This window comes from Coturnix japonica, chromosome 1 (genome assembly GCF_001577835.2).
Source record: "Coturnix japonica isolate 7356 chromosome 1, Coturnix japonica 2.1, whole genome shotgun sequence".
Classification (NCBI taxonomy): domain Eukaryota; kingdom Metazoa; phylum Chordata; class Aves; order Galliformes; family Phasianidae; genus Coturnix; species Coturnix japonica.
In genome coordinates, this window is record NC_029516.1 from 37,950,221 (window position 1) to 37,970,722 (window position 20,502).

A 20,502-nucleotide genomic window follows, 5' to 3' on the forward strand; every position below is an offset into this window, starting at 1 on the left:
ACATCTGCAAGAAAACGTTAAGCAGCTGCTCTTGAGTACAGTATCTTAAGTTTAACCAGTATATGTCTTACAGTCTATTTTAAAGATACTGGAAAGCAAGTAAACAAACAACAACAGAAAAATAAGTAAATCAATAAAACCACCCTTCTGTGCCTCCTGTGAATGGCAGATCCTCCCCAATACCCACAACGGGACCCATTTTGCACAAAAACCCTGCCTGTCTCCACTTGCCAGCTCCTGCTGGAGGTATTCCTGCACTCCTAGGCAGGCCTTCAGAGACAAAGTTGCTGCCGGCAAACAGCACCTCACGCTAAACCTAAACCGTCTGCATTCACCCTGCCCCCTTAATTACTTCTGCATGACTCCATAGTAGGACGGGTCATTTTCCAGCCCTTCCCATTACCCTTCCCATTACCTTTCCAATGGGCACCACCCCACAACCCCGAGAGCAAATCGCCAACACCCGCCCGCCGCCTGAGCGTCCCGTTGCCGTGGTGACGAGCTCAGCGCTTGGAAGCTCTCCCTTCGTTCCCGGCGAGTGCCCGACAGCGGTTAGTGGCTGAGGGGGTTTCAAGGCGGAGGGGTTGTCCGTCTTCCTCCGTGGTCAGTAGGAGAGGTGGGTAGGTGCTCGGAGATAGGTAATCAGGTAGGGTACACTACCTTGGTGCCCGCTGGAAGGAGTGTTTTATATCAACATGTCCCATGCCCTGCTCCGAAAGGAGAGCCGGGAGGGAACGAGGGTGCTCTCTCCCTGCGAGGGAGTGGCTGTTGGCTGCTTCCCCTGTTCCCAGATTGGGTGAGGAGAAGGAAAATATGCTTTTCCTTATCTTTTGCTTGTTTCTTCTGTGGTCTGAAGTGTTTATAGCAAAATTCTGCAGTTCCTTCTGAAATTTAAAGGCAGTTGTTCGGTATTTACATCTGTATAAGCTCACAGGTCATACATGCTCTGTATTTTGGCTGATGTGGCAGTGATAGTTAATATTTTCGTTGTGTGGTTTTGAAAGCAGATACAACGCTATGGAAAGTAGAGTGACAGAAGATACTGAAGGAATTGAAAAAGAAATAGAAAGTGAATTAAGTAGAATCAGTGTTTCTTCCTTCGAAGCAGATGATCCTGACACAGATGTATCAGAGGAATCTGTGAGTGACACCGAGTCAGTAAGTGTTCAGACAGTTTACACTGCTTTTACTTGTGCTTAAAAGTTGTACAAGTTCTATAGGATATTCAAGGAGATGATCTAATATCTAAAGGATAGTAGCGTAGTCATATGAGACCACTAATCATATAAATTTGATACAAATAATGGTTGACCAAGGCATCAGTGATTATTGTTTATGAGCTCATGTGTTAAAATGCCAGCAGTATTTACAACAACTTACACATCTAGAGAAGGCAGTTCATTTTCCCTAAGCTTTGAGAAGATGATATTTTGAGTAGGAAATGTCTTCGTCTTTATCTGTGACAGTTACAAAGGAAATTTTAATTGGAACTTATTTCTGAAGTTTTCAAAAAGATAAGCTACTAAAATGTGTTCTAATTAGAATTTAATTAAAGTACAAGAATGAGAATTATTAATTGTTCAGTAGATTATATGACAGTGGGAACAGTGAGAATTCCCAGCACTGAAACTGTGAATAATTTTGGTAGCTACTAAATTTCCATTGGTGTTTTATAGATGAATCCTAATTGAATCAGTATTCTTGCATATTAAGTATTTACCTTTAGCTGGAGCAGTGAGATTAAAATGAATAATTTACATTAACTGTCTAATTTTTCTAGATTTCAGATGATCTGCCAGATTCAGTTCTGTCCTATTTAAATTTTATAAAGAGCAGGAATCAAGATGCTGAAAAGGTTATACTGCAAGACTCTGAAGATGAAGAAACTACAAGTAAGCAGGGATCACAGCATATTTATCTAACACATATTGTGACTAACGATCATGAATATAATAGTGCAAACTTTTAAGTACAGTAAGCAGTAAAACCTATTGCATCAGCTTCTGAAAGCATACTGAATCTCTCAGAATAAAATTATATAATGCTTTTCCTAAAAGTTCATCTTGTGCTAAACTATAGAACAACGCAAGTTACAGAATCGTTTTCTGAAACAGAACCTAGTCCAGTTTCTTCATGAGAGTATGAGATGAGATGAGGTCACTACTAGCTAAAGTTAAGAGTGCAGATACAATTGAGACCCATAGGGTGTTTAAAGTCTGCAGTTATCCAAGCTAGCATTCGGTGAAATGGCCTTGTCATTGGGAGCAGCTGTTCTGTGCAAGTGGTCTGAAGCCAGGCTTATAGTTTTTATATTAGACATCTGGAATTCTCTGTTCCATTTTTTGATAGTTGGACTGGGATGATCTTGTAGGTCTTTTCCAACCTTAGTGATTCTGTGATTCTAGTTATTCACAGAATCATGGTCTTCACATACGTTTGATGTAGTGTTTTGGGAACAAAAGTTAGATATTGTCTTTACATTCTGATATATTTGGGAAGGTTACTTTACATCTTCCTATTTGTAATAAGCAGTCATTCATTTTTGTTATTTTTTATAGTTCTTTGTCAGGTTTTGGCCTACTTGTCACAAGTTCTACTAAATGTTTCTATGCCACGCATGTGTGACTATTTTATACTGTGGAATTCTTTCACAAATGCAGTTTGATCTCACTGGGCTCTTATAGCATCATTGTGTGTGTTCCAGTTACACATATTTGCTGTTTTTAATTTAGAAGAATGACTCCCATATACGTTTGACTATAGTTTGTTTTTTTGGTTGTTATTGTTGTTTGTTTTTTGTTTGTGTTTTGAATTATTTTTTGAGGAAAAAGAAAAGAGAAATGCTTGGTTTTTGTTTGTTTGTTTTTAATTTTTGGTTTGGTTTTTTTTATGTAAAAAAGTATAGTAGTTAGGTAGCATAGAACAGAACTGGGTACTGCTAGTAGATTTTCTTTCTGTGTACTAAATTATATATTTCTTTCTTCTTCAGGTAGTATTCATGAAGTAATTCCGTGCTATGCTTCAGATAAATTGGCAGAATTGGCTTCTGAGAGTAATGAAGATTCAGAACAATTTAAAAAAAGGGTATTCACTATTTAAAAGATATACCTAGTGAACACAATTCTACTCAATATACTAAATAATTTATGCTTGTTTTGATAGCTTCCTAATGAGACACATAGGTATATTCAGTTTTATTTCTGTTAGACTATCCGTTTGGCATTAAGTTGTATTTGTTGATGCTGTTCTTTGGAAATGGGATTCAAATGCAGTATACCACGCCTATAAGTTAAAATTTGGATTTAGTTCTCTTAATCAGGCCTTGAAATGATGAGCACAGCAATTAACAAAAACAAAACTGAATAATCATTTCTTATTTATTCCCAGAATAATATCTCAGTAGTATTGTAACACTTCTGTCACTTTAATCTTACTCTTTTTATGGTGATTAGAAGGATGTTAATGCCTGTAGCTCTCAAGGACAAATGAAGAGTTAGGAACCTCAGTTCTTTTCTATTTTAATGAGATTTGAGAGAGTAATTCGCTGAAAATTTTATAAAAACACAAACCTGTACTGAATTTTATAACGTTTGTTTGTCACCTTTTTTTTATTAGTGAGCACTTTTGCAAACATTAAGTATTATTCTCTGAAGACCATTGTTTAGAAAAGCAAAATTACTTTCTGTGAGTTTAGATGTATTACCTAACTTAATCTGTATCCCAAGCATGTGATGAACAGGTAGTAAACAAGCAGTGATAGATTACTTCTTGACACTGAAAAAAATGATTGAAATACAGCAAATCTTGCTGTCCATAGCATTGTTTCCAAATAGACTGCTTAAAAATGTACAAGTAGCTAGTTCTTTGACTATCTCCATAACAGTTTGGTTGCATAAATACAGTGTTTGCATAGAAAGTAGAACAAAAGCAACCCCCAGATATAAACAGTTTATTTTTCCAAGTTAAAAATGCAAAATACTCTTAAGTAAATAAATAGCACAGAAATACTGTGGTTTTTAAGGGGAATTATGATAATATTTCTTATTCTAGTAAACATCTTTTGACTGGCCCATTTGCATTATTCAGTGTTCTAACGATAGCAGTCAGCAGTGAGTTTCATACGCTACTAAGATAAAAAATATTATGCTTATTCTGGGAGATTTTTGTTTCTTAATGGCAATTTAAACTATATTAGGTACTATTTGAAATTGAAACTGCGGACTTGAAAGTTCCTACAACTCCTAGTTATAATAATCAGTCCTGCAGTGAAGTAGTCACCGATGACTTCTTTCTTACAGGTAAGCAAATATGTTATTCATTTGCTTGTCTTGATCTTTAGCATCATGTTACTACTTCCTCCTTTTCTGTCTTCATAAGTATCATAATCCTCTTTGTAAAAAATACACATTACAGTATGCAATAGCATGAACTCCTTGTGGTTTATCTGATTTTGGAATCACAGAATTATCAGTGCCTTCAGTGTCTTAATAGAAATTTATTTCAGAAAATATTACCCTAGAATGACTTAAGTAATTATAAAAAGGAAAGAAAAAAAACCAAACAAACAAAAAAAACAAAACCACAAAACAACAACCCACAAGTGGCAGCCAGATTGGAGTCATTAAAATGATGCTTGTTCTTTAGCTACAACTTGCATTATCACATTGGTTTGGATTGAGTTCATTTGCCCCAACCTTTGCATGCTTTTGAGTGGAATACATCAGATACTAAAAAGCCCTGTTAACAGCCAGAAAAGGCAGTTATCTTAAACACAAAATGTAGTCCTGGAACACACAGTGGTAGGATAGATATGGCTGTGGCAGTGTCAGAGGTTGCAATAGTAAGTGTTCATAGTAGTTTATATGGTACAGTATAAATCACTCAAAGAAAGTGCTCGTTGTAGGTCTGATTTCCTTGAGGATATATATTTCTGGCTAAATCAGGGCAAGATCCTTTAGGTTGCATTTGCTTGTCAATGCATTAAGACCATTTAATGTTTTCCAAAGCTTATTATTAAATCAAATAAAAGGTTTGCTTGCTTGATTACAAATTTGTAGCTGATGTTGAAATGAACATAAGCCTTACTTATCATGAAGTAGAAGAAAAATGTAGACAAAAATTTGAGCAGTGGGAAAAAACACAAAGTGAGATTGAAGATGACAAGAGGAAAAAGTGGAAAGCTGAGAGAGAAGCACAGGAAAAACAGAATGAAGAAGAACATGCCAGAAGGGTGCAACATCTGGAGAAATTTGAGGCTGAAAGAATGGAGTTGGAGCTTCTTCACAAGGTGATTAATGATACTTACATAATGGTTTTGCCACCTAGATTTATTGAATTCAAGATCTAATGTGAAAAAGAGTGCTGTCTGAGGTTGCGTGGTTGTCTTGAACTCTACCTACTCTTTCTGATACTAAATGGACATGTAAGACATATTTAAGTACTGTCTGTTGAGATATCTTTTTAGCTGCGCTGATTGACAGTGAATCTATGTTAAATAGTAAGTTATTCTTTTGACTTTGCCTGTACAGAATTTTAACAATTCTTTACCAGCCAAAGCACTGGAGACCAGGGTTGTGCTAAATTATTCACAAAAACTGGCCACTGTGTGCTAATAGAAGGTACTTTGGATCTCCCACTCCAAATAAATATTTAGATGAAAAATTATTCCGTTCATAAATGCTTATGTTTGGCTTCGTATGGGTGGAAGCTACAATACTTCCTTTTCTTATCTGGAGGAGTTGAAGGAGAGGTTATTTTGTACAATGGGTTTTGTACAGTAATATTTAAGTTGATTTATTCTGCAGGAACAACAAACTCTGATGGAAGACGAGTTACAGAAGAAAAAGAAAGCTTGGAGGGACAAAATGATACAACATGAGGTAAAGCTGTACAGTGAGCTTTTATCAAAAGACTATGAGGTTGCTGTTATATTAGAGAATAATGTTATTCTGTAATAGTTAATGCACCAATTGCTTTCTATTAATAGTAAACTTGTGCTAACACCTACCCTTTTTACAAGTGGTTGAAATCTATCATAATTATTATTTTGGTCTAGGAAATAATCACGAAGCTACAGCTGCAAATGGAACAGGAGAAAAGGGCATTTGAAGAACAGAAAGCAAATGAAAGTAAACACCTGATGGAACAACGGAATACAGCAGCTGTGAAAATCCAATCTAGATTTAGAGCCTACTTAGTCCATAAGAAGTATGCTCCCATCTTAAAACAGTGGAAAGATGAAATAAAAAAGAAAAAGAAAATACAAGAAGAAATTGAGAGAGAAATGAAAGTAAAAGAGGAAAAAATGAGGAGGCGAATGGAAGAAAGGATGCAAAATAAAAAAGAAGAGAAAAAGAGACAAGAAGAGCTAGAAAGACAAAAGTATTTGGAACAGGCAGGGAGACGTAAGGAATATGAGGAAAAGAAAGCAATCCTGAGACTTGAAAGAGAAAAACAGCTGCAAATAAGGGAAGAACAGAAAAAATTAAGAGTAAAAATGGCTAAAGCTATAATAACTGAAAATGGAGAAAATAACAGAGAAAACATAGAAGAAAAGAAATTGGCAGAAAATGTGAATGTAATAAGAGATGAGGAAAAGGAACTGAATGAGCATTTTGAGGAACTAAAAGAAGAGCAGGCTGAAAGGATGGGTGAAACAAACAGTGGTATGATTTCAATGGAAAGAAAATTGACACCAGCACTGACTTTGCTAACCTCTGAGAAGGAAGACTCTTCTCAAGTGAATAATGAAAACATATGTATTAATGTGGTAAAATATGTAGAAGAAAATTACTTACAAACAAAAGAAGACAATAAAGAAGCTTCAGGTATCCACACTTTGAAGGATGAATCTGTTGATTTTGGAGGAAATTACGTGGTAGAAAGTACGTCAAATGATACATGCAGCAGTCAATCAAATGTCCAGTCAAATGCTACTAACACAGATGACCAAGATCAATTTTCTCAGTCTGAAACAATAAAGAAAACTGGATTTCTAATGGAAGATGCTAATGAGAAAGACATAAAGAGCTGGGACACAGTTCAAGAGGTATCTAAGTGTTCCAGTAGATTAGTTCTTCCCAGTGATATTGAAAAAAAGAGAACAAATTGGATGAGCAAGTGTAAATCTTGGTCTAAAATATATGAAGAAAACCAAAGAAAGATACCAAACAGCAAGAAACGATCAAGAAAGACTTCATTTAGCAAGATGCCTCCATTAAGTAGACAGAAGATAATTGATAGTGGTTCCTGGAGTACTCTGCAGCAGGTAACTATAGAGAGTTAGAATTGGAAATTCTAAAATTGGAAGCTAAACCATCACTGTTTTTTTGCTTTGTGTGGTGTGGTTTTTTTGTTTGTTTGTTTTGTTGGTTTGATTATTTTTTTTGTTTGCTTTTTTACTTCATTGGTTGTGTTTTTTTCTTTTGTTTCTTTGTTTTTCTTTTTTTTTTTTTTTAAGCAGAATGCTATTTTGTAAAAGTGCTATTTTGCAGGAGGAAATTATCATTGGGAAGATAAAGATTTCAATGGAAATTGTTCCTCTGAATAAATGATAAATAAGGCCAATGAGAATGATGTTTGAATTCTTGTTGATCACTTTGGAGCAGAGTGATGTGTCTTCAGATATAGTATCTTAAGATCATTATAGTGTGCCCCGGTGGCGCAAGTGGTAGGAATGCCGCGTTGCAACACCGGGGCCCGGGTATTCGAATCCTCCTGTGGCGCAAGTGGTAGAAGTGCCGCTCTGCAGCACAGAGGCTCAAATCCCGGAGGTTGGACTCGATGATCTCTAAGGTCCCTTCCAACCCGCACGAGACTATCACGGAAGGCAGGAGGTGTTAGCTTCTATTTTCATCTAAATTAAAATGGCTTTGCTTTTGTATATAGCTCTGCGTTTAAGCTCCTTCCACATCTGTATTCTTCAGAATTTTGAGAAAAACTAGTCTATTCCAGAATCAAGACATAATTGATGGTCAACTTATAGATAGTGTTTTGCCATGAAGAACACCTTGTTTCTCAACAGTTATGGAGTATCGGTGCATGCTTTCTCTGTGCTTTCATCTTCATATCCACTCTGAGGTGACATACTGGACTACATACTCCTACAATATGAGTTATTTCCATCTGTTCACATGCACTCATGATAGAAAGATGGGAAATAAACAATACTATTAATATATTTTCTTAGTTTTAATCTTCCATTCAGATTCAGTATCATTAGTACATCAGGTTTCTTTATTTTAAAGTGCATATTAAAATCAAACCGTCTTTTTATATTTTTTCCCATTTAATAGATTAGGCCTATCAATGTGAGTGGATTAACATATTTGTTGTTTACATTCTCTAATGTGTCAATAAAATGTAGTTTTGTCTCTATTTCAGAAAATAACCAGGATGTGACATTCTATAATAAATGTTCAATATAGTAACAGTTAATCTTGTTTATCATGTTAATTATCTTGTAGATCACAACACTTACACTTGAAGATTTGCCAGCTTGTAGCCTCTCAACACTGTCAGAGTGTTTGAATCTACAGGTTTTGACTCTGAGACGCTGTGGATTAGTTGCACTAGAAGGGCTAAGTAGCTGCAAAGACCTGAAGTACATCAATGTGGAGGTATAAAGCATATTTGATTCTTTATTATAACTAGGTGAAAACTGGCAGTGTTGTTGTTCAGGTGGTTGTGCAGTTGCATCCAAATGAATAGAATCATAGACTCATAATCATCTAGATTGGAAAAGATCTTTGAGAGGGTCAGAGTTTGTAGTTTGTTCTGACTGCCACCCTGAACAACATGTAGATTTTAGTGCTTTGAAAAAAAGCATATCAATAAAGTACTCCCCAGAATAAACTGAGTTACAGAAGCAGATTTGCATTGAACATAGCAATTTGCATTGCACTAAAACAGCATCCCACAAATGATACCTATGCTAAGAAAAGTGATAATATCAGCCTGTTATTATATACTAGTATATATAGTAATTAATATTGCTATGACTTGATTGATAACATATTAATTTACTCACTATAACTGAGGTCATGAATGTATAGGTAGGTACTGTTCACCACAGCTGGTGTTCAGCTTAGGCAGGAGTAGGTCCTTTGAAATGCAAACCCTGGATATTAGTGAAAATTACTCACATAAATGCTCTAGGAATTACATGGCATGTAACACTAGCGAAATGATCTCTGGGTACTTGTTACTGCACATTATCCAACAAGATCTTCTAAAATTAACTTTTAATGATGATACAAACCATTTTTTCTGTATGGTGCATCTTAGTTCTGGAATTTAATTTACATGAAAGAGCTCTTCATTTTTTATTTTTATTTTTTTTTCATGTTTAACATCACTCATTCAAAAGAAAGTTAGTGTGCCCTCATTATTCATGGTAGACTTGTGAGTAAGCAACATCTGTTCTTTCCAATGTATTTTTTTCTTTACTTTTCTCAGTTGACTTATCTATTGAGAATGTAATTTCTGTGATTTATTCATTTTTGGTACATTGATCTACGAAAGCACAATAGTAATATGAGAGCTTAAAATGCATGTCTAAGCTGGCAGTCTTTCTAAGGCTGGTATTTACATGCAAAAACATCTAAATCAAATAACATCGTGTATAGAACTGTTTAATTCTTTTTGTTGTTGCTTTTGTTTTGTTTCATTTCTTGTTTCATTTCAAATTTTATACTCTAAATAATATGCAGGATTGTCTCACTGGAATACAGCAGAATACTTTGATGAAGGAGGAAACTGTGTCCTCAGATTCTCCTTACACTTTTTGTTTCAGCTTCTGGGTGTTTTCATAGCCAGAATGCAGTGTGAGATACATCTTTGTTCTATACCAGCTGAACACAAAAATGCAGGTTCTGATTCATTAAATTATTTTCTTAATGGAGAAAGAGATGCCCTTACTCCTAGCTAGAAGTTTAACATAAAAAATAAGTGATAGTGATAATCTACTATATTTTTACATTTAATTCTGCAGATTCACTGCAGATGCTACTTAATATTCTTGTTTTTCTTTACTACAGGAAAACAACATTCAGGTAATTGACTGTGAAAATCTGGAAAATCTCTGTATACTGATTCTGAATAACAACCACCTTTCTTCAGTTTGTGGCTTGGATGGTTGCATAAATCTCCAGAGTCTTAAACTTTCTTACAATAGAATCACTCGAATTGGTAAGAAAATTAACGAAAAGTCATTTCAATTTGAATAACTGAATATTTGTGGTGTTTATATGCAAGGTTATATTTTCCTCAGATTCAGAACCAGCCAACAGCTAAGCCCAAAGAGAATGAAGAAATTGATTTAGGACATATCTGTATTTTAAATTGTACTCAAATTCACATTTATTTGTAGCATGGCTTAGCTGCAGCATGTATAAATAATTGTCTGAGTGCACTAACCATACTAACACTAGACCACAACCTTTCTTTCTGTTAACATGCTGCCCATTCTGGTTCCAAACTATTGTTCCATACTTAATTCCCTTTCTTGCTCTTCATTGTTGCTGGAAAGCTGGAATAAAAAATGATTTTAACATGCAGTCATGCAACCCATTTAGGCATATCTAGTATGCCTAACTACAACACCTGTTAGAACAAACTGCATTTGTAAATAATATTTGTTAGGTCTGGCAGATTGTGAATCATTTAGCATGCAGTCAAACAGGTAGTATTCATATACCCACCGACAACAGATACATCAGCACATAAAAAACTTGGGACCAAGAGATACCAGTTGGCCAGCTGGGAATTTTTCATGTGGTGAACAAGGACTTGCTTTAACGCCTGTTGCACTGTCTCTCTGCCTGTGTAGTGCCTCAGGGGCAGGTACTGTGTCTCAGCTCCTGGCAAGCCATAAAGAATTGTAATGTGAGCCTTGTGCTGTGCAGATTTTGTATAGTGTATTAGTAATGAGGATCGAGAGCTTTTTCAACTGACAAAAGATCAGACAGTAGCACTGTCATCCCTGCTATACTTAAGTGGAGAAGCTGATTTTTGTTGTTTTGTTTTGTTTTGTTTTAAATTCAAATACAGAGGGAAGACCATTAGTGGTCCCTCATAAGCAGCATTAACAGTTGAGAAAAGTTAGTTGAAAACTGCCAGATTGTTACATGAAAAGAAGCTCTCCAGGAAGAAAGGAACAAATTTTACCCAGCTAAGTACTGAAGCAGGTTGAACAGACCTAGATTTAACAGCTTCCCTATGGCTCTATTGGCTTGGGTTTTGGTACACTGTATACTGTGGTATTTGTAAATGCCACTAAAATAGAAATCACTCTTTCACTTGAGGTTTGCAATATTAACATATCAATTAATCTTTGGAAATTGGTCCATTACAATAATGCCTTCTTATTATCAAGAAGAAATTCCGTGTGGCAAAGTATTAAGTTTTGTGTATAACTTGCGAAATGTTTGAAGGAAGACTAAAAAGGCAAATTTCTAGCTGTATTCTTGCTCTGTGCTGAATCTGAAAGTAGTATTTGAAAAGACATCTGAATAGGGAGTAGAAAAACATTAAGGCAATTCTGATTATTTTTATTTCATTTGCCCCGATTCATACTATTAATACTTTTTAAAGTATGTGTAGTGGATAGTTTGTTGTACAGCTGAAAAGCAATTCAAAATGATTTTTAAGCTGTTGAATGAAACAATCAGTTGAGAGATTTTTATTAAAAATGGTTTCTGTTGTATAAGAAACAGCCATAAAACACAAAATTGCAACAGTGTGAAGACGGATAGTGAAATTCTGTAATAGCAAGTGTATTGCAAATAGAAATTGGAAATCTAAGAAAAAAAAAATGTTGACACATAGAAACAAAGTCTATAAATTTAGGGTTCAAACTGATATTTTGTGGTTTTGTTGTGTTTTTGGTTTTTTTTTTCCTACCATATGCAATATTGACATAGTCATATTTATGAACAGTTTATATTATCTACAAATAATGATACTGGGGTATCAGTGTTTACTATAAAACCATATCAGTATCCTAATGGGAAATTATGAAAGAAAAGGTTATAAAATGCTTTTCCTTGTGATCGTTGTGATGTCTGCAAAATTACTTTAAGAAAGAACCTTAGGATTGAAGCAACTGTGTAGAACTTTCTATGGAACATGTAGAGTAAAATACTGTTGTACTTTCTGTTTTGTTCAATGTGGTGTTACATTTACTAAGTTTCTCATGAATTTGAATGGGTAAATATTCACTAAAATTGGCTTGGAACCAGTATTTCACAGATGCAACACAATGCATTGTGCTCTGTTCATGCATCTTTAACAAAGGGCATATGGTGTTGGTTGCTACACTTATTTATATTTATAACACTTGTGCTTTAATAACATATGGTTGGATACATCAGGCATGCTCATTTTTTCTCATTTTCTTTCCTCTTGTTAAAATATATCATCAGTTGGATGAGAAATGAGCGTTAACAGAAGACCCTTAAAATAACAATAAAAGTATGAGAAATACATCTGTTACACTTTTTCACTTAAGGATGTATGCTCACAAACCAGGAGATTGAATCAGTAGTATATTGAACTTCAGTGTTTATGTATTTGGAAGGTGATTTACACAAGAAGTTAGAGAAAAAGTAACATTTTTACTTGATTCACAAAAATATGCTTTCTTAATTTGCCTAAATTGCATGAATAGGTTGGCTAAAATCCCCACAATGCAAAGAATAAAATGCATAACTAGCTACTCTAAAATTTTTCCTCGGACCTAATATTTTTGAGAAAGCACATCAAGGATTTTTATCAAACACATTTCAATTTTATTTTTGTTTGTGTGTATGTTTTTCATCTTCACGTTCACAGTCACGTTTTAGTCCTCCTGCATCATTCACCTTTGTCATGCTTAGAAGTTACTTCAGAACTGCATTGATATTGAAGACAGTTAACAATTTGAAGTTAACAGGTTGAAGCTCTACTTAGCCAACTGCTGTGTTACTTAAGTAAGAGTTCTCTACAATTTTTTTCTGATACCATATGCTTTTTTTTTGTTTTGTTTTTGTTTTTTTGTTTTTTTTAACAGAATGGCTTTTTCCATTGTTGTATCTTCTGAAAATGTGCACAAGGCTTTCATGCTTATTTTTTATTTTGTGTGTGCACAGAAGAAATACTAAAATACCAGGCATTTTTATTATATTATTCTCTCTTTTGTATTTTATTCTTGGACTGTACTAGATAGTTCAGAATAGATGGTGGTTCCATTTGTATTATAATGTTGATGTGTCTGTTCTGGGTGATATTCATTCTAAGACAGGTGATGAGAAGGAAACGTAAGAAAAAAAAATAAAAAAATCCAGATCCTGTATTAACTCTTTGGTTTTTCTTACTCTGTCTAGTCTGTCCTCTTTGTTCTATTTATGTTAATTCGGTGCTTTTAAATATACCAATACTGCTATGCTATAAAAGTTTCGCTACTGCTCTTGCGAGGAAGTCTTGGAAGACTTTAATTTTTATGCTCTCTGAAATGAAATTGTTTTGAGGCCACTAGATGGTGCTGATTCCCTTTTTATTCCTAACTGAACATGGAAAAAAAAAAATTCAGAGCTGGATCTTGCAGTCAGGATAGAATGTGATAAGAATGCATTGGTTTCTTTTGGAGTAATTAAAAATGAGTATATTTATTACCTGAAACACTGTTTTTAAGTTATAATACATCGCATTAGTTTTACATACAGGATGTTGTCTCTTTAATATTCAGCGTGTTATGTAATTGTGTTATTTCAACTGAATGCTTGCCATTTTTAAAATTACTGTGACTTGAAGGCCCGTATTTCTTGTTTTCAACTGCACTACTAGCCTTGTTATTTACTTCTTTTTTGTCCTTATTTTTTTCTTTTCCTTATTTTAAATCACTGATAGTTCAAGATGGTCTTCAGTCTCATAATCTAGTTTATTCCCAGAAGTTTATTGACTTTTGCAAAGCTTGCCCTGCTTTCTTATAGAGGCTTTTGGTAGGGTAAAATAAGACAAAGTATTACATTAAACCTGTGAAGATTATTTGAAAGAAAAGTACATTCAGAACATAGTTAAGAACATACTTCTGAATGACAGTTATTAATTGCTCAAATATAGTAAGTGAAGTTTGTCAGTTACAAAAAATGTTCTGTTCCAAAGGGATTGTGAACTGGGCTATTACATAGTTTATAGGATCCGAAATTTATGATCTCTACACGTAGTTCATAGTTTGATAGAGTCAAATGCAGTTAATTTTTTAAAACTTGTATGCAACTAAAACTAATTGTTACTATACATAATATGAGTATATTGAAACCTCTTTCCTTGGTAAGCAGAAACTAGCTTTTTTTTTAAAATTTATTTTAGGATGGCTTAATTCAGGTCATATCTTTTAATTTTCAGGTGGTTTGGAATCACTGAAAAACCTTCAGCAATTAACTGTGGATCATAATCAGTTAATTAGCACAAAAGGTCTTTGTGAAGTACCTACTCTCATACATCTGGACTGTTCTTTCAATCATCTCACACAAGTTGAAGGCATTGAAAACTGTGGACTGCTTCAAATTCTGAAGTTACAAGGCAATAACCTCCAGGAGGTAAAATCCTTGAGTTAAGTGGTTCTTTTCGGTACCTACATTTTTCTTAACAGTAATGTGGTTCAGACTGTTGATCATGCCTGAGATACTAGTTGTTTGCTGATTGTTTTTTGTTTTCCTTTTGGAGATTTTTTCTAACAGAAGAATTGCCATCAGTGGTAGCTAAGTATTTTCTTGCTCCTAAGTCCTTGGAAAACTGGATGCTCAATAATTAAATTTCATATCCCTCAAGAATTATACTCCCTTTCTTGGTTTATCACAACTAGTCTTCAATGCAATGATGATTGTTTAAAATGTCATAAAATACTATTGTCATTCCAGATGTCATACCAGTTTAGAATACTTTCAGGAATAGTTAAATAGAAAGGTAGCTTTCTAAATGGACAATTATCTTTACTGCTAATGATTCCCTTACACATCTGGGAGCAGAAAACTATTGTTGATAACCAGCAGAAATAAGAGTATGGCTCTTGACTCCATTTTTTGGAATTTTTTTTTTTACTCTTCAAACTATGTGGAGAACATTGAGAAGTATTCACCACCTGATTTGTAGCAATTGTTTGACAATTAGTGAGTACATAATAAGAAACTGATATATATATATATATATATATATTCAAAGTGTGTTTTTTGCTTCTATTTAACAACGATTGATGAAAAGCATGTGGTAAAAATACTACTGTTTCTCTAACTTACATAAATTTTAAATAATATTCTCTTCTCTACTTAGCTTCCAAAGCTGGAAAATCATGTTCTCCTAAGAGAGCTATATTTGGATGACAATAGCATTTCTGCTGTGAGAATGCTTTCTTTGTACTGGATGCCCCTGCTGCAGATTCTTCTGCTGTCTCAGAATAGGTAAAAAAGAAAGATTCTTCCATTTACATAGTTGAAACAGAACAATTTACTAACATAACACTTAGTAGATAATTGTAATTCTCAGTACGCTTAAAATATCGCCATCTTTTTCAGATATTCTTGGAAAGTGTGTTGTTGACTAGTAAAGGCACTTGGTTACCTTTAGTTATGACAATTCGAAACAGCAGTAACTATGAAAAGTATTTTCCTGTGTTAAATGTTATATTGCAATAATTTTTTAGCATCACAACTTTGTAAAAGCCATAGTGTTTCTTTTTTTTTCTTTTCTTTAACAATTGTTTCTAGAGTATGTCTGTCAGGCCTTACATTTATCAGCTAGTTTATTCAAAACAGACTTTAAATGTTATTTTGAATATAACTACTAGAGGTAAAATGTCCAAGTTTGAATGTTCATTGGGCTGTTTCATATACATGATGTATGAATACACCCCAAACCAAGTTTTAATACTGCATACCTTCTCTCATTTATCAGCATAAGGGTTTGGTTTGAAGGCATAGATTAGTAAGAGGGACCAAAACAAGCATCGTAAAACCAGAGGATGCTCTGAAGTATGAAAAAGAACTGCCTTTCTATTCCATTTCACAGGCTCATTTGTGGAATTAGAATGACCAGATTTTCAAATAGATTTTGCAAGTAAATTTGTAAAAAATGTATTTTCTTCTTGTGATATGTTTACTCTGACTCACAATAAACAGAATGTGTTCTCTGAACTAATGGGGGTTTTTTGGGTTGGTTTTGTTTTTTTTTTTGTTTTTTTTTTTTTGATATTTAGTGATGGCTATGTCTGCAATGAAAAATTTTCAAAACTGCATGAAGACAAAATCTTAAGAGTGAGCCCATGTAGATCTACTTTATGTCACATGATATTATAATTTTTATTTACTATCCAAACACTACTTTGTTTGTCCAGTGGCCAGTATTTCTAATCTACCAAAGTTCTTCTGCTAAACTGAGATAAAGCACATGTTTACAGATGAGCAAACTGCAAATTAGCAAAACAGAGGGGGAAAAAAAAAAAAAACCCACACAATTACCTTTCTTTTCTTAAAGTATCTGTACTTTATATCAAATCTTTGAGACAAACAAGACAAGATAAATGCACATTAAGGGCCTCCAGATTCCTGGCATTTCAGTAGCCTGATCTTTACACTCACTTTTCGTGTGCTTATAAGCAGCTCCATATGTATGTGGTACAGCATAAGTAGCTAGATGTTCTGTATAGCAACAGTGAATGTAATGGAGTAATCTGTTGAAAGAAAATGTTTCTTCTACTTTCATCCTGTAGCTAAATAAATAAATAGTACTATTTATTAAATAGTAATTTAATTAATAGTAAATAGCTAAATAAATAAAATAGTACTATTTTATGGTTTTTTACTGGTTGCAGGAAGCCCATATAGTTGTAATGCTGCAAATCTGTATATTTTTTTAAAAATGAAGAAAATAAAATAAAATAATTACACTAATTCACAAGTCGTTTTTTTTTTTTTTTTAAATTTATGTTATTGATTTCTGAGGTGTTTTGTATCATGAACCAAAAACTGCTAAAGCTAAAACTCCAAAACTATGTCTTTTTTTTTAAACCTACAGTGTAGCAACAGGGAATTACAGCATGTAGTGATGAACGACATGTGCATCAAATATAAAAGTGCCAGCAATTTTTCCACCTCTGCTTTTATTGAGTACTTTGCTGTGGCTTTTGCTCGTGAAGCATGTGCTTAGTTGATGCATAGCTGACCAAAGTCAGTAGGGAATGCCTACTTGTCCTAGTTACTGTACCACTATGTTTATGAAGATCTGCACTTTCTTTTACAGCAGCTGGAAATCTACACATTGTTAGTTTTAAAAAGGAACGTTTTCTTTTTTCTTACATTGTAGACAAAGATTTAAATATGCATGAGAAAAAAAAACCAACATAATTAAAACACAATACGATTTCATGTGATATTTCTATTTACATGTAATGTCACTTAATTCCATCGCTTACTGGTTAGTGTATTTTTTGATTAAAAAAAATAAGTTCTACAAAGAGACGCTGAATCTGCTCCTCAGTTGGTCTCTACATTTTTTTCTTCAACATCACAATAGACAAATATATCCCTCTGAATTTCTGTTTTTACATGCCTAAATTCCTTTTGCTCTGTTGTTTTCATTATGATAACTTGTGTGGTAGATAAATAATTATTATTAAAATAATGCAGTCAGCTGCAAAAGTACCATGACATCTGGGAAACTGATTTGACAAGGATCAAATTCTGTCTGAACTTTTTGCTCATGTGCTATTGGAACTAAATACATACTAATTAATATTTTATTTACTTATTTATTTTAATAAAAATGGTTAAAAACAAAAACAAAAAAACAGATTAATTCTTTCTTCATGCATGTTGTTTACCCTTCATAAATGTACATGGTATGTGTTTTTTCACCTATTTTCTCACTGTCATTGTAAGGCATTCTGTTTTGGAAATTTAACAAATTAGCCAGAGTCAGTATAATATGTTTAAGTGTCATGGGATATTGAATCCAATCAATCCTGAAAAAGTTATAGTGTTGTGTCCTGTACATTCCCAGTCTCTTCCTTTTCTTAATCTGCACTATGATTTTAATTTTCAGTAATTTTTTGCTGATCATACGTCTATTTCTAACAATGTAGCACCACGTGCAGTACTGATGAAGGATGCTTCTTACTAGGCTATTCATGAAAAAAGTAAATAACTGATAGATTGCCTACATTGCATTTAATTATTAATTAAAATATGATGAATACTGCTAATTAAAGTTTTCTTACTCTAAAACTATGGAAAAGAAGTAAACATTACATAAATATCTGGATTAACATAAGGCTGTTTGTTTGTTTGTTTGTTTGTTTTTTATTATTATCTTTCCCTTTCTATTAATATTGGTGATTTTTTTTTTTTTTTCCTGTGGAAAAGCTGATTGACGGTGTGATTTGCACCATCATAGAGTTACTGCCATCTGCATTAAGAAAGAAGTTTTCATTTTCTATTGCATACTTGCTACTATTTTATTCTATTTTTTTTCTGATTTTGTGTGTGTTTGTGTGTGATTGTCTATGTCCTGTCCTGCTACAGCCCTAAATGGGAGCGGAAAGAGGAAGCTATTGCTTGCTTTTTTTTCAAATATATTTTACTTTTGTGTCTTCTTTGTAACTTATATCTCTCATATGCCCTGGGCTAATGTGACAAGGTCAAGTAGTATTAAGTTTTCGGTAATGTCCTTTGTCTTTCTGGTTTGAATTTTCTTGGGGAAAAAAATTAACAAAGAACGTCAGTAAATGGAAAGCTAGAAGATGGCAGGAAAATGTTTTAACTCTCATTATGCTAAGAGGCGTTATGGCAAGGATAGTCCAGAAGGCAAATAGAATTCCTCATTCACCACGGTATATACTTAGAGAGATCCATGAGTCCAACTCACCGTAAATAAAATTTTGAAGTATTATTTGTAGAAAGAAGAGTATTGTAAAAGTAGTGTTTCAGTTGCTCATAGCAAGTATGACATTTATTTTCTTAGATATTCTTGAATGCATGAATCTACAAGTACAATCTGTATCATGGATTTTTAGTTTTTTAGCCATACTAAAATTATATTTGATACATGTATTCAATATTGTGTACATATTGTGTAATTGACTGGTCATGAGAACCTAAAATGCAGTTATTTCCTGTACTGAGTGCATGACTTTGTATGAGGCTTCATGATTTTTTTAAATTAATCCTTCTTCATATTTTATTTGATTCCGTGGAAAACCAGTAAGGAGGTGATAGAACTGAATAGAATTAGAGCCAGGCCAACTGTAAAATATGGTTTGAGAAAAGAATTGATGTGTAATGACACATACTCGATTTTATCTCTGTTTCTGAATTTACTATTAATGTATTGTCATATAAAAATACATTTTTGCCAATGAGGAAGTTTAGTTTTGCTTTGTTTGCATCTATAGCAACTGTCAACAAGAATAAAGAATTTGGAACCTGTGCTTTGTCAAGAATTTAACCAGAATCAAGTCCAGCACTGTATTTCAGTTCTAATGCCCATACCGGAGAGCAAGATATAGTCACATATTTAAGCAACAAACAAGCATTTTTGGCTCTGAACAATTGTAAATTTTAATTAGGTTATAGCTTTTGAATGGTCGTGTTTCTGACCATAGGAATTATGAATTAGAGCTTTCAAAATATTGCTATGAAAAACTGCTGCTTTCCATAACGATTAACTATTAGAAGTGACCACACCCAGTGCCATTTGTCATGCCATTATCCTACTATTCTTAAACATTGTCTTTGCAGGAATAAGTTACCTAAAAGTATGTTTTTTAAAAATATAGTTGATTTTGTGTGTATTTATATGTAAACATTCTAGTTTTATTTGAAGCTTTTTTACATCTTGATTTTTATTTTTTCCTTCCCTATCTGTATTTAACATAAACCAGAAGTAACTTTTTAAATCTGAAAGGTAATATTTGGAAACAGCCTTGCAAGCTGACTGAATGGTTTAACATTAATTCTTATTCACAAACTTCACTGGTGTAATTAAACAAACCTTTAATAATATTTGTTAATAACAATATCAATAGTTATAATATGCTAATACCCAGTCCAAGATCCTTTGTACAGATGAAAGTCAGCTCAGTTTCCTTGAATTTGTTCTTCATCACTATAAATGGGAATTTTTATCATGGTCTTGGTGCTGCTTTGTTGTGCAAGAAAGGCTCCAACTGCAAGAAGAACACTTTTGTAGCTGTCCGTAGATCTGGCACTTCAATAGACACTGCCTCAGTACTCAAAGAGAGGGAGTGCTAAAAAACTGTTACAAGAGAATGCAAACTTGACCATTTAGGAAATACAACTTTGAAAAAAAAAAAAAAATAGGATCTAAGTAGCGATGAGTGAAAAAGGGAAACAAATTGGTGATAAATGAAGGAAATGGTCTGGGGAAAAGTAGATTTTATTTCCTCTCCCAAGTCCGAGTCTTTCATGTTATTCTAGCCATCATGCTTAAAGAAAAGTGAATTGAACTTTTTAA

The 20,502-nt window shown here is 33.7% G+C and overlaps 1 protein-coding gene across 15 annotated transcripts in view; it reads left to right on the plus strand.

Moving 5' to 3' along the window:
* The first annotated feature begins 219 nt into the window (after positions 1 to 219).
* Positions 220 to 20,502, plus strand: part of LRRIQ1 (leucine rich repeats and IQ motif containing 1) — a 90,499-nt gene continuing 70,216 nt past the window's right edge. For 11 of the 15 annotated variants that reach the window (XR_001553963.2, XR_004306703.1, XR_004306710.1 and 8 more), the window contains exons 1-12: positions 220 to 616; positions 1,005 to 1,158; positions 1,781 to 1,896; positions 2,994 to 3,084; positions 4,196 to 4,298; positions 5,058 to 5,287; positions 5,805 to 5,879; positions 6,056 to 7,267; positions 8,466 to 8,618; positions 10,038 to 10,188; positions 14,383 to 14,576; positions 15,307 to 15,434. Coding sequence is in view for 10 of the 15 variants with exons in the window: in XM_015857583.2 (XP_015713069.1) it covers positions 1,018 to 1,158; positions 1,781 to 1,896; positions 2,994 to 3,084; positions 4,196 to 4,298; positions 5,058 to 5,287; positions 5,805 to 5,879; positions 6,056 to 7,267; positions 8,466 to 8,618; positions 10,038 to 10,188; positions 14,383 to 14,576; positions 15,307 to 15,434 (2,594 nt within the window). In the remaining 5 variants the exon portion in view is untranslated. Of the gene's footprint in view, positions 617 to 1,004; positions 1,159 to 1,780; positions 1,897 to 2,989; positions 3,085 to 4,195; positions 4,299 to 5,057; positions 5,288 to 5,804; positions 5,880 to 6,055; positions 7,268 to 8,465; positions 8,619 to 10,037; positions 10,189 to 14,382; positions 14,577 to 15,306; positions 15,435 to 20,502 lie in introns of all 15 variants that reach the window. The other 4 variants (XM_015857598.2, XM_032443781.1, XM_015857592.2 and 1 more) reach the window with 4 other exon arrangements.